This window comes from Cottoperca gobio, chromosome 3, assembly GCF_900634415.1.
Source record: "Cottoperca gobio chromosome 3, fCotGob3.1, whole genome shotgun sequence".
Taxonomy (NCBI): domain Eukaryota; kingdom Metazoa; phylum Chordata; class Actinopteri; order Perciformes; family Bovichtidae; genus Cottoperca; species Cottoperca gobio.
This window is the reverse complement of record NC_041357.1, coordinates 2,361,343-2,375,818: the sequence shown is the minus strand read 5'-3', so window position 1 is coordinate 2,375,818 and position 14,476 is coordinate 2,361,343. Positions and strand designations below refer to the sequence as shown.

Below are 14,476 nucleotides of genomic sequence, written 5' to 3'. Positions count from 1 at the left end.
GACAGCTAGTGTCACTCCTCTGACAGCTAGTGTTACTCCTCTGTCAGCTAGTGTCATCCCTCTGTCAGCAAGTGTCACCCCTCTGTCAGCTAGTGCCACTCATCTGACAGCTAGTGTCACCCCTCTGTCAGCTAGTGCCACTCATCTGACAGCTAGTGTCACTCCTCTGTCAGCTAGTGCCACTCATATGACAGCTAGTGTCACTCCTCTGACAGCTAGTGTCACTCCTCTGTCAGCTAGTGTCACTCCTCTGACAGTTAGTGTCACTCCTCTGACAACTAGTGTCATCCCTCTGTCAGCTAGTGTCACCCCTCTGTCAGCTAGTGCCACTCATCTGACAGCTAGTGTCACTCCTCTGACAGCTAGTGTCACTCCTCTGTCAGCTAGTGTCACTCTGACAGCAAGTGTCACCCCTCTGTCAGCTAGTGTCACTCCTCTGTCAGCTAGTGTCATCCCTCTGTCAGCAAGTGTCACCCCTCTGTCAGCTAGTGCCACTCATCTGACAGCTAGTGTCACCCCTCTGTCAGCTAGTGCCACTCATCTGACAGCTAGTGTCACTCCTCTGACAGCTAGTGTCACTCCTCTGTCAGCTAGTGTCACTCTGACAGCAAGTGTCACCCCTCTGTCAGCTAGTGTCACTCCTCTGACAGCTAGTGTCACTCCTCTGACAGCTAGTGTCACTCCTCTGACAGCTAGTGTCACTCATCTGTCAGCTAGTGTCACTCCTCTGTCAGCTAGTGTCGCTCCTCTGTCAGCTAGTGTCGCTCCTCTGTCAGCTAGTGTCACTCCTCTGTCAGCTAGTGTCACACCGGGACTTGCGGACTGAGGTGAAAGAGCTAACTAACCCTTTTCTTTGCAACAATCATGTATTTTTCTATTTCATTGTTATTATATTGAAAAAACATTGTTAATCTTATATTTAAAGTGTTGTTTAATAAATACAAATGTATATTATCCTGTATGACATGGTTTTCATTGTCCTTTAAGTTGAAACAGGTATTGTGTTTGTATCACTATGTATGTAACTTGTACTGGTAGTAAGTTATCATCCAATAGCCAGAACCTTTTTGAAGACAGTGACACATGTACACACATTTAGACCATATTTTACTGGGATTTGCAATACTGATTTGACTGAGAAATAGTTAGTGAAAGATTTCACTTTTGAACCAATTTTAAACGTCTTTTCACCGGTCACCATATTTGATTTTAAACTTTTGTCAGTGGGCTTTGCAGACTGTAAAGCATACGACACCCTCTTAGACCCTCGCAACGCACAAGGAAAAACTCCCTAAAAGAAACCCCACAATTACAAGGGGGAAAATGGAAGAAACCTCAGGATGTAACCCTTAATAGTCTCAACCTGCCAGATGAGAGACACAGAAACTCCTTGGATGATGCCCCGGATGCTGAGTTATTAACATACATTTATGGGACATGAGTGCATACAGATAGAGAGGGAAAAAAGGAGAGAGAGAAAGCAGAGAGGACAGAGGTGTAAATCCCCGGGCAGACTAAGCCTATAGCAGCATAACTAGGGGCTGGTCCAAGGTAAGCCTTAGCCAGCCCTAACTATAAGCTTTATCAAAGAGGAAAGTCCTTAGCCTGCTCTTAAATGTGGAGAGGGTGCATCTGCGCATCAGTGACCATGCCCTTAGGGTTAGGTAAACGTTTCTCAAATTCACCTACTCCTATTCCTATTTACTAATTTTATTGTGTTTCTCCTTCACTTTTGGAGATACCATGCATGCTATATATCACCGCAGACTGAAAACTCACCTGTTTCGACTGCACCTCGGCAAATGAAAAATAAATAAATAATAAAATGTTCTTTGTATGTTGCACTTACATTGGTTTGGCCTATTTGGAGCTAATAGTTGAATTCGTATTCCATTGTTTCTGTATGTTGCACTATTGTTTGGTTTATTTGAAGCTATTGTTCTGCACTTAAAGGATTGTTCCTATTTGAAGCTAATGTACTTACAAGATTCTTTCTGTTCGGAGTTGTATTCTCATGATTGTTTGCACTTTTTGTAAGTCGCTTTGGACAAAAGCTAAATGAACTGTACTGTAAAATGTAATCGGCATTATTCATATAAATAGTGTTTTAAAGATGAATAGATAGCTAGTCATTTATGACACCTTCAAAGTAATCTTCTTAATTTGTTCTTGAACTAAGTAACCAATATTATTAATTTATTTCTCAGAGCACTCTCTTTTCTTTGTAATAGTTTGTAATAAATATCCATGGGGCTAGTAATAACCGTTGGATTGAACTATATGTGACTACTGTTTGTCATTATTTAACTAAGTACATTTCCTCAAGCACTTTACTAAAGTACAAATTGATTGCACCTGTTCTTTACTTGAGTATTTTCTTTTTATTGCACTTTCTACTTATTTCAGAGGAGAATATCGTACTTTTTGCTACACTATAATGGTTTGACAGCTTTAGTGACTAGTCACTTTACAAATTAAGATTTTTTTAATACAAAACAAGAGCTTAGAAAATATAAGTTTGTTCTAAATTAAACTATCCAACCGTGTATACAAGTATGGTTGAAATTAGTCTATTGCCACTTGTTTAAATCATTCTTCACGTAAAAATATTTCATGGTTCCAGCTTCACAAATGTGAAGACTTTTACTTTAGTAACATTTTCAATCCAGGACCTTTACTTGTAACAGATTGTTTTTACAGTGAACATAAGTACTTTTACTAAAGTAAGGGATCATCCACTCTCTCTCTACTCCACTACTTTCTTTGCATTTCATCTAAATCCTTTAGCAGAATATTTTTGTAGAGCCTACTCCCAACAATTCTGAGTTAAATCCAGTTGTCTCCTCCATGTATGCCTATTCTGTATGTTAATGATTATTTGGTTCTTGTCGGTTTTGTCCCTAGTTTTTGCAGTTTAAATTTAAAAGATGCTTTTATTCTGAAGGATTGGAGACGGAAGTCGTATTGTTTTTGATGCTGGGGTCAAACTGATGTGCTCAAAGCTCTCTGTGCACACTTTGTTGTTAAAGCGGATTGTTGAACAGCGAAATGATGCTTAACATTTAGGGAAGTTTTAATAGACAACATTGTTGTTAAATTATGGATTTGAGTTGAAAGGGACAGAAATATGCCGCTTTGACAACTCCAATTCTTCCTGTCTGGAAGCTGATTGGCTAAGTTAAACGTCGGCTCAGCGTCTGTCAAGTATGTTAAGTCTTTGTTTTATAGTATCAGAGCTGTTGTGTTTGTCAGTACATATGCAGAATCAACTTTAATATCGATGCACCCAGAGCATTGGGGTTAATCTGCAGCCACCATTGCAAGTAACGTTACAAAAAGTGAACACAAGCTAGCGAGCTAGCATTAGTGAGTTAGTTAGCTTGCTGGCTAGCCAGCGTTAGCGAACAGCCTGGGATAAATATATCCTTATATCAAGGGTTCTGTCAAAGGATCGCTCATTCATTACATTTTCTGCCATGTGTGGGACGAATCGTCTTCATCTGCCGGTTTGCCTCCCTCGGCTTTTGTTAATTATCCTCATGGTTTACTTGTGCGTGGTTTGTATTGTTGATTATGTTAGCAAGTAAAGCCATTCAATTGTCCATTGTTTTTTCATCAACCGGTTAAGCTAATCAACTAAACATGTAACTACTGTTTAATGTAACAAGCGGACATGCTGTGGACTGTTATGTATGGTTACAACGTTTTAGTTTGTTTGTAACAATAAGGCGTTACTTTTAAACCTTTTTATTAGCAAATTGTGCATTTTTAACATTCCTGTCATTCAACGTTAATGTTGCTATTATTATTATTATTATTATTATTATTATTATTATTATTATTATTATTAGTAGTAGTAGTAGTAGTAGTAGTAGTGTGTCTAAAACGAATCCATAATATTCTGAGACGTTAACTGGGTACATCATATAAATATGATTATTTAATCATTTGGTTTCCTTCCCACCTTTTTTTGGTGACTTGCTAAAATAATCACTGTGTGTGTGTGTGTGTGTGTGTGTGTGTGTGTGTGTGTGTGTGTGTGTGTGTGTGTGTGTGTGTGTTTTGCAGGAAAACAACTGAAGACAGCTTGCCGTCTTAGTCCTCTCTCAGCCTTCCTGACAGTGCAGCTGTATATTTACAGGTGCAGCTCCGATATGACTAAGAGAAGCCCGTCTCTTCAGCTTGTCAAAAGGTAAAACATTTTTTAATTGAGATTGGTCAACAATAAAGCTGTGTGGTCTGGGACATAATCATGTGGTCTCTGAACCTTCATAGCTATGTCCTCAGAACCTGATTTAGGGGTAGACTGGGTGTCTGCATAGGTAGATGTGTTCACACATATTTGTCAGTGGGCCATGCTTCAAGTCCATGAGGTCATGCATTTTGGCAGGCAGCTTGAGAACAATCTGCTCGACACTCGGATCACTTCACGCACATCTGCGCTGCCATGCAAACGCGTAAAGTATAATTTGTGCTTTAGTCTAAATCCAGCTGCTATGTTCTGCACAAATCACCCTGATGGCACTAGAGATCACTGAATTGGAGATTTAACTTGAACCTGCTGTACACCTAATTAACTCAACTTTAAGATCATTGAGCTCATTATAAGGACACATTTTTGCAGCATGTAATGAATTTGTTAATCTCTCACCATGTATGACCTCATGAAGGCAACACTTGCATAAGGTGTCAAACTATCGTAATTGTGTAATTTCATTAAGAAGGTGTCACATTTGCCCCTGCTGTCAAGTTACTCCCTGATGAATTAGTGACAGCTGATATGATATGAGAAAGCTAACACAAAGTGAGCTGCTGCTCCCTGAATGTTTTGTACATAATATAAATTAGCAGAGGTTAGTGAATCTGTATTTTGACAACCATATTGTCTGAACTCTGAGTTACTCAAATGTGTGCCTGAATAATAATAAAATGCAGACTGTGTTCACAACACAAGTAATATTCCCATTGTGAAATGTGACAGGATGCTGAACCATCACTGCAGAAGGAACCCTGAGCTTCATGAGGAGCTGCAGATCCAGGCTGCGGTGGCAGCGGGGGATGTCTGCACTGTCAGGAGAATGCTGGAGCAAGGATACTCACCCAAGATCCGCGATGCCAATGGCTGGACACTGCTCCACTTCTCTGCTGCCAAAGGAAAAGAGAGATGTGTTCGAGTCTTTCTTGAGCATGGAGGTCAGACGCTTTGTCTTTTTTTGTCTTGCTGTTAAAGTTGGCTGCATTTGGTGGTTAGCATTATGTCATGATAGGTCTTAACACTAGAGGTCATTAGTTTACTGGAAGAGAGCCTTTCATTCCCCTCTGTTAGTTATAAAGTGTATAACATGTGAACAGACCCATCGTGTGTCCATACAATCGGCAGACAAATATCACAACTCTTACAAGCCTTACATCTACAGAGCATGTAGAATAATCTGTAAGTATATACATGTGATTCTGTGGGAAGCATTTGAAGTTTCTTTCCTTGACAGACTTTGTGTCTTTTTATACATGCTTGTGTTATTCAGTGCAGAAATGGATATAGTAGTAGTAACAATAATAATAGATTTATTTATAAAGCACTTCTTCAGAACGAATGTTACAAAGTGCTTCAGAAAAGCAGATAAATGAAGCAGAAGTAAATACAATACAATAAGTATTAAACAGAACAGCACAAAATTATTTACAAGTTGAAAACTTATAATTACTGTAAGTCTAATATTGCAATAACACGCCGTACACATGAGAACCAGGGGAAACGGATCGGTGGCATTTCTAGCAGCGGTGCCCCAACACCTGTAACACCTGTGTTGTTTTACAATTTGACTAAAGTTTCCTGCAGCTTTGATTACATCTCAATTTGTCCACACACACCTTAAAGTATAGTCTGCCAATTTATGTAACCATGACCACTGGACATGAACAGATAAAGGTTTCACACCAAGGACATCTGTTGCCTCGTCATCATGTCGAGCTGCAGTGCTCTGTATATTTCACTTTAACGCTTTACACTTACAATCATGAGGAAACGACTCCGAACAGCAAGAATCTTGCAGGTACATTATCTTCAGATAGGTGAAATCTTTTAAGTGCAGAAGAATAGCTTCAGGTATTTGTCAGAATCCTCAAGTATAATAGTGTAGCTACACAGAACTGTGCGTTAGGACAGTAAGAGTGAAGAGCTTCTTTGCAGCAGATGAGTTTGGATGGACTGTAGAGTTGGGGTTGATCATGTGACCCACAGCCTCAGAGCACAACTCCTGCTGTACTGATCTTCCTCTCCTCTTCTTCACTCTCCTCTGTGCAGCTGACCCCACAGTGAAGGACTTTATTGGGGGCTTCACAGCACTTCACTATGCTGCTATGCATGGCAGAGCGCGCATCGCCCGACTGATGCTGGAATCGGAGTTTCGCAGTGACATTATAAATGCAAAAAGCAACGATGGCTGGACGCCTCTGCACGTGGCTGCCCACTACGGTCGAGACTCGTTCGTACGCCTCCTCCTCGAGTTCAGGGCCGAGGTGGACCCGCTGAGTGACAAAGGGACCACACCACTACAGTTGGCCATCATCCGTGAGCGCTCCAGTTGTGTACGGATCCTTCTGGACCACAGTGCCAACATTGACATTCAAAATGGCTTCCTCTTGCGATATGCCGTCATCAAAGGCAATCACTCATACTGCCGCATGTTCCTGCAGAGGGGAGCGGACACTAATCTGGGACGTCTGGAAGACGGCCAGACGCCCTTGCACCTGTCTGCCCTCAGGGATGACGTGTTGTGTGCCCAGATGCTCTACACGTACGGGGCGGACACCAACACCAGGAACTACGAGGGCCAGACGCCGGTAGCTGTTTCTGTTAGTATGTCTGGGATCAGCAGGCCGTGTCTGGACTTCCTACAGGACGCCACCAGTGAGTCTCACCAACACACGACCCGTTACACAAGCATGTCCGAACACAGCGCTGCATGTTCTCTGTTCCCACCAAGTAACAAACTAATTCAACAACTAGTCATCATGATGATCCATCGTTTTAAGAAACCTCGAGGTTTTACATTTATTTGAACAGAAAATCATTCGGAAAGTTGTAACCTGCAGACGTTCGGTGTCATTACATGCTAAATTATTTTAGCTATAAATCCTTTTATTAAATTTGTCATCAAGTACATTTCTGCAAAACCTTTTTTGATTAATGGACCAATCCTCTTTTGGAATTGGTTTGAGACTCTTCCAGGGGAGAGAGTAACAGATGCTCTTACAGTAATTGATTTATTTCTGAGGTTCAGTGTTGCAGTAAACATGTTTGGTCCATTTATTCACATCTCCTCTTGTTGACTGATACTTCTGATTACTTGTACTCTCCTTTCCACAGTGTTGCGTAGGTTGAGAGAGTGATCCTATAGCTCCGGACTACATGCCCACTGCTGTTTGAAATGAATCATCTGAAAAAATAGTTACAATTTGATTGATAAATAAAAAAAAAAAGAGTAACGTTAAGATGAATATAAATCTTGCCATTATGAGTATTTTGCACTTATTTAACTTGCCAGATTTGGATACAATTTGGTCACGATGATGATTTTTACCCCAAACTCAAAGAAAATGTGTTAAGACATTATGACAAAGAGTCCATTAAAATAACTCTGGGGAAGTGTATGTGGTGTGGAGAAGTGTCAAGCTTTTTACTGTAAGTTGTGAGGAGGATAAAGTAGAAAGCTGTAAAGAGTAAAAGAGGATTATAATGACTGCTGTTCAGTCACAGAACAATCCCAGGGTGGAGGAACAGGAGACACATTACCTGAAGCATTATGATTTTGAGGGAACAATGGCTGCATTCCTCCACTGCCCCTGCTCTTTGATATCAAAGATATCAAAGAGCTGTGCACTGATTCAGACAACTCCTTTCAGAGACTCCGAACCCTCAGCCAGATCACATATCTCCTGGCTTATTGATTACACCTCCACCTCCTGGATTAACTCGTTTGCCATGAAAGGCTTGTCCTGCTCAGTGTGACAGGCACCCAGCTCATTTCAACTGCTGCACACATCAGTGTTGCTCCCTGTAGGTGTTTCTCATGTCAAATACTCAAACGTCTAACTTTCCTCATACAAAGGTTCCAACTTCAAGCGAAACCTAAAAATGTTAGACATAATAATCATAATCCACCCAGACAAGTGTCTCATCTCAGAGAGCTCTATTATTTTCGATATTGGCCTACAAGTCTATATGTGTGATCTTCAAAGTGTATGATTCATAGAATAAGGCGTAATGCTCCCTCTGTGGGACCGAGGTTAGGCTCTGCACTCACTGACTCTCATGACATTAATCCAGCACAATACTTGGTTGATGCAAAATGATTGTATTAGTTACATTATTCATATTCTCTGGCTGTACAGAACACAATGACTTAAACCTGTGCAGTGTCTGCAATCCATAACTTAGTCCTCCCATAACTAGGGATGGTTACTGAAGAGTGGAGTATTGATGAGCTCTGACGTCACCAGTTCTTTAGCGTTTTTCTGTCACTTTGTGCAATTTCAAAGTGGGAAAGACAAAATATCTCCTCACCCCTCAATTAGAACACAGACAGCAGCTCTAGACTCCACACAGGACTGAAGGCTGAGAACAAAACTAACATTTCAACAGTTATATTTGAAATATAAATAAATAATAATCCTGTTCTGAATATCTTTTTAGCTTTTTTAAGAACCGAACCGATAATGGTATCGATGAAGAATCGAACCGATGTGAAAAAGAAGCGAACCGATACCAGAATATCAATAAAGCACAAACCCATTAAGTCCCCCCCCCCCCCCAGAGCAGCTCGTGTCATTAGTAGCAGGTCAGCTTTTTATTCAGTAATGAAAAGTCCTAGCTTATTTATGTAATTTCATCCACAAAACAGTTTTCGTCATCGTAGTATCTGTTGATGACATCAGCACCTTTCTGTTTAACTACCAGCAGAAGCTTTGGAAACATGAAGTTGCATCAGAGACTTTGCTGCTCAGCTGGAGTGTTTCAGTCCCCACCATCAGTGTCGCAGTGCTCCAGTGGACTAACTAAGCAAAAGGGCCACTGGGGTTAAAATAGCGCAAACACTTAATTTTGGCTTTCCATTACTTTCATTTGTTGTTACTAATCGTCCGAAACTAATACCGTCTAATCTGCTATAAACTAAAGCTGTCTGATGAAATGGTCCCACGATGCATGGGTCAGGCTGCAGTAATGAGCTCTGGTGTTATTCCACTGTGTAATTACTCTTTCTGTTCCTCTTTCAGGACAACCTCGGACTCTACAAGACATGTGTCGAATAAAAATCCGTCACTGCATTGGCCTTCAAAGCTTAAAATTGTTGGAAGATCTACCAATTGCAAAGGTTATAAAAGACTATTTAAAACATAAGTTTGACAATGTGTGAAGGGAATCACAATAGAGGAGGAGAGGGTGAACTCTCTGCTATCATTTATAAAGACTATGCAATCAATATGCTCCTTGTCTGGAAGACGTGTCCGCAGTTGTGTTGTGAACATGCTGAAGGACAGTTAGTCCATCCGTCATCCAGTTCAGAAGGTTTCTGCTCATGTTTTCCATTTCAGCCTTTTTACAGTTGGAGCAGTGGCTGAAGAATGGAAATGAATCCAGCTCATGTGAGCAAAGGTTGTGTTTTTTGTTTGAGAAAGAACCTTGTTTGACAGATAGCATTGTTACTACAGTTAACATTATTCCCATTTACGTTTTCACTGTAAAAATGTGCATGATGTTATCCTAGCTGGGTCTGATTGTCATCAAGTGCAGAGTTGCCAATGAGTCTTTTTATCTGAGATATAGGAAGCTAAACTCAAATTGCTGCAGTGAGGATTTTCTTTTTGAATCAAAATCAGCAAAGTGTTGAGCTACTTGGACAATGATGGCTTAAAAAAAACACTGGACAAGTGAGTCTAATTCCCAAAATAGCCTCGTTCCAAACACCTGAATCAGCACCAACATCTCTGAATTGTTCAATGACACATTTAGCAAACAGCACTTGTGATGTGCCCATTACAGCGACTTCCAACAGTTGACTACAACTCCCTAGTAGGGATGACACAAATCTCCAAATCCACTTTATGGTTCGATTTCCCGCTCAATTGTTCGAGTCTTGATTCGTAAAGATCAACAGGTCATAGGTTTTATACCTTACTAAGACAGGCTACATGGTACCACGATGATATATTTACCATATGATTTGGGAATGTACTTCGAAGTTAAAATTGGTCGTAATCTGTGCAGTGCCTGCTTAGCATAATAATAATATGGGAGTGTATCTGGAACAAAGAATCACAAATACATGACAGCAGCGAGGATATAACATGCAGTGGAAATGATCAGGACTTGAGTTCAATGGATAAAAATAATATTTTGACAGTTGAACATTGAAAGTGTTCTGTGTGATCAACTATAAATGAATCCTATTCTACACTATGAGTACATTTGAGTTTGGAGTAAATGCTCTGTGGTAGAATTCTCTTCAGAAAGCACAACAGTTACTCACTGAAGCAGTTGTTGATGGAATCATGACTAATAAGGTCTGTTTTGATTAACACTTACACAATCGCTAGAAGCTACAGTCAATGTAAATATATTACATGTACAACAGATATTTTTGTAGAATTTATTTAAGCAATGATCTCTGGTATTCTTAATGTATTTAAAGTTTGGGAAGTATTGTGATCTGTTTGGTGTGACAAGTATTTTTACTTTTTGATGTGTCTGAGTTCAAGTACTCTGTTATACAAGAATCATTTGGAATCAACATTGTTGGGTGCTTTCTTAAAATTCATCATCTCTTGCAGGTAACTCTGTTGAGATCATACTGTGAATTTTTCCTTTTTGACAATTCAAAATAAAATCTAGGATTTGGGATCTAAATAATGCCCACGCCACAAGACATATTTGTTTCTTCGTCTCTGCATGTGTTCGTATGTGGCACCTGAAATTGGTTTTCCTAAAATGTTGTGTTCACAAATCCATTCTAACAAGTTTCACTTTCATCAACATGTCTGTCATATTCATATTTAAATTGGCATGTTTGTCAGCATCTTTGGACATTTAGTGACTTTAAACAGGCAGTATGTGGGGAACTATAGGAACATGGAAAGTGGGGTGTGGAGGTTAGGGGAGATGCATTGAATAAATGTTTTTAACAACTAAGACCACAACCACAAAGGTCTGTGTGTACTGTGTCCCGTTTCAGGACCTGCATCTGCCAAAGTCTGCCTTTTGAAAATGGAATACATTGTGACAGATTGACAGGACCCATTTTATCGGCTCCCCCGAATGCAGCCTTCTTTTTACTTGATGTGAAAGACACTGCCTGTGTGTCCTTTGTGTTCCTAAAGGCCCCTTTACACTGTGTGTAACGGTTAATGCTAACAAAACTCATTGTGTATCCTTGAGGTCCAACAAACATGTCGAGTGCATGTCCTCCCTCTACTGACATTCCTCAAACCCTGCGTTGTTTACGTCTATGTTTAGTCAGCACTCTATTTCCTCGTTACCTTTGTTGGGGCAATGTTTGGTTTCTTCAGCATTGCTGCTACCTGTCAATCCGTGGAATAGGACCAAATTCTGACTGCTGCTTAAACATACCAACCAATCAGAATGCAGCATTAAATACACTGTGCAATGCAACATTGTAAGAGTCCATAAACATATATACATTAGAAAATATATATCTATTGTCTTTACTACTTTTTTAATAAAGTGTCAGTGCTGTGGCTGCACTTTGAAATCATGATGTGAGTATATGACATCTCTGCTTGTAAATATCTTTTCTATTTCTATGTAGATTCACCAAAGCTTCATCACACAATCTGACTTGCCTCCAAATTGATATTGCAGATTGCAAACAAAATGTTATTAGACCATCTCACACAATGTGAGTAAGAATAAACCTGTAAGGTTGCTGTTCTCACCCAGTGTAGAGGGGCCTTGATTGAATGCTGCATTGGTAATTGTTTTGTGGTGGCCTTAAAGTCTGCTAATGCGTTTGGTGACCACTTTGTATTTACCAGTTGATTGGGTTGAGTTGGTCATCAGTCGTTTGCAGTTTAAATGTAATATTAAGTTGACATTGACTACAGATTTGGAAGATTGAGTTTACCTCTGGTATGTACTACTTTGTCAGTCATTTTGAGATGCTTTTATTTTGATAGGGAGCCTCTGAATTAGTTTGGGCTTTGTGAAGGGCGAGTGTCTCTTGGTGCCCTGTAGCCCTCAGTCTTCTGAATGATACACTTGTGTCGGCTGTATCCTGCAGGCAGTTGCTGAGTGTTTGTTTAAATAGGCATTTATTTTCCCTAATTTAAGAATGTGTTTTGTTTCTCATTTTGCATATGGCTACTGTTTGTGATGGTCCTGGGGCAGTTTTACTGATTTCTTTAATCAAATTGATTTGACTATTACTGCCAATTCTGTTGGTGATACTTTCCGATTCGCAACATCCTGAATGCAGCCTCCTCCATTTTGACTCTAATCATTTTGATTATGCAGTATTTCCAGATGTGAGTGAAAATAAACACTGACATCCAGCATTCATCATGCCAGAATATTCTCCACCACATTTCAGTTCTGTTTTATGTTCCATATTGTCCATCTTTCTGTACCTGATTCTGGATTTGATACGATGCCATTTTGCAGCAGTGGTTTTGTATTGTGTGTGTGTGTGTGAATGAGTTTTTCATACATTGACTGCCTTCTCCAATCGGTTCCTCAGCAGACTTTGGTCGTCACAGTCAGGGAAACACTTCATACATGTCTTATGTGGCTATCAAATGGCTGTAAGTCTTCCACACCGTTAACTACTGAATGTACAGAATATGCAGATTTTCAAACGTAAAAAGCAAAATGTGTGAATAAACAAAAGTTAACGTTTCTAGGTTGTCAGCTGTTTTTTTTTTGTTTTTTTTACTTTAATTAACTTACTTTTTAAGTTGTGTACTTATTGGAAGTCAAAATCTGATATATATACTATTTAATTCAATACACAGATCCTTCCTATTACTATTAATGACAATGTACTCACAATGTGGGAACACAGTGTCCTCACAAAAAGAAACACGAGCAGTAATCAAACTAAATTATTTTGTAGAGAAAAGGGAAACAGTAAAAATGATTACCAAAACTACCAGTTGTAAATATCTATCACAGTTTACAGACTTGTCCTGTCTCTGTACTGTACTGTAGTACTACTGTACTGTAGCAGGGGGTATTATGATGTATAATACAACCATTGAATTAATGTTGCCGGTCTGGCAGCAAATGCATGTTTGTGCATTTACATCCCTGTGTGTGTGCCTCACTGGCTTGCTAGTTTAAGGAGTCAAGGATCATTTATTGTACTTATGCTACACAGAGTTGCACAACGAAATTGAGTTGTAGCCTAGTCCATTATGCTATGCATGAAAAACATGATGAAACAGGAACAGAACAAAAGACAATGTTGCACTCCTGAAGTGCATTTTTTTATTTTGTAACAGGAGGAATGTAAACAAACAAACAAAGACAATGGTGAATTCTCTGAGCAGATAATATAGCTGGAACCTTTTGAAACTGCCATGTGTAGTTCGGAGCCACCTGCTCCAAAGAAATAGGGGACAGTATTTCAGCTCTACTACTGCCTCCATACAACCTAAATGTATATTTAGTGATTAGTTATTAACAAATAAAAGCCTACTACTAACTAACAGCAGGTCAAAAATATGCATATAATAATAATAATTCCTGCATTAAACTGCTATCTTATAATCTTCACATGTGGTCGGACTGTAGTTTATTTTACCCATCTGTGTGTTTCAGTTTGTTATGTTAGTTTGTTTATTAGTGGCAGAAAATATAAAACAACCTTTGTCCCGACCTCCCCGCAGCCAGGAGAGCAGCCCGCCAGGAGAGCACCCGCCAGGCTAGAGGTCGGCACTGCAGGTACTCGGCAGGCTTGGGAAACGGTGCCCCAGTCAGCTTCCACACAGAAACTCGAGGTTGGCCACTACAAGACCCAACATCAGGAGTTACAGCGGGCTGGGGGATAGCTGGGTCTAACCTGTGTAACAGCAGCAACAGAAAGTTTGCAGTTCCCCAGAATTAGACCATTGGTGCTGTGGCTTAACTCGAGCGAACTACTCACTGCTAACTGAGGCTATGTCCGTCTGCGGGGTCTGCCAACCGCTCTATGCCTGGATAAACTATAAAACAGACACGGACCATGCACGTATAATGACAAGCCAGTCGGTGCAGCTGTACTTCTTCTCCCTCTATACTGAGGCAGACTGCAGCTACACTGACTCACTATCACCTCCAGAGGAACAAGTGGTATTACAGACTGGACAGAACGCAGCTAGCTGTTAGCATGCTAACTTCAGTAGATATCTCTGCAACACAACACAGAGAAGTGTTTGACATAACGTCAACACTGTTACCTCTTCACACTCTATTGATAATGTG

The 14,476-nt window shown here is 40.1% G+C and overlaps 1 protein-coding gene across 2 annotated transcripts; it reads left to right on the top strand.

The window, feature by feature from the left end:
- The first annotated feature begins 2,969 nt into the window (after window positions 1-2,969).
- Window positions 2,970-12,911, top strand: asb7 (ankyrin repeat and SOCS box containing 7). Of its 2 annotated transcripts, none has more exons than XM_029428490.1 (5): window positions 2,970-3,204; window positions 4,069-4,192; window positions 4,982-5,193; window positions 6,305-6,910; window positions 9,277-12,911. In XM_029428490.1, the coding sequence occupies exons 2-5, from the start codon at window positions 4,155-4,157 to the stop codon at window positions 9,414-9,416; spliced, it is 996 nt and encodes a 331-aa protein (XP_029284350.1). In that variant the 5' UTR covers window positions 2,970-3,204; window positions 4,069-4,154; the 3' UTR covers window positions 9,417-12,911. The 2 variants fall into 2 exon arrangements, with proteins under 2 accessions (XP_029284350.1, XP_029284351.1); XM_029428491.1 differs by having other exon boundaries at window positions 2,970-3,550.
- The last annotated feature ends 1,565 nt before the right edge of the window (window positions 12,912-14,476 follow it).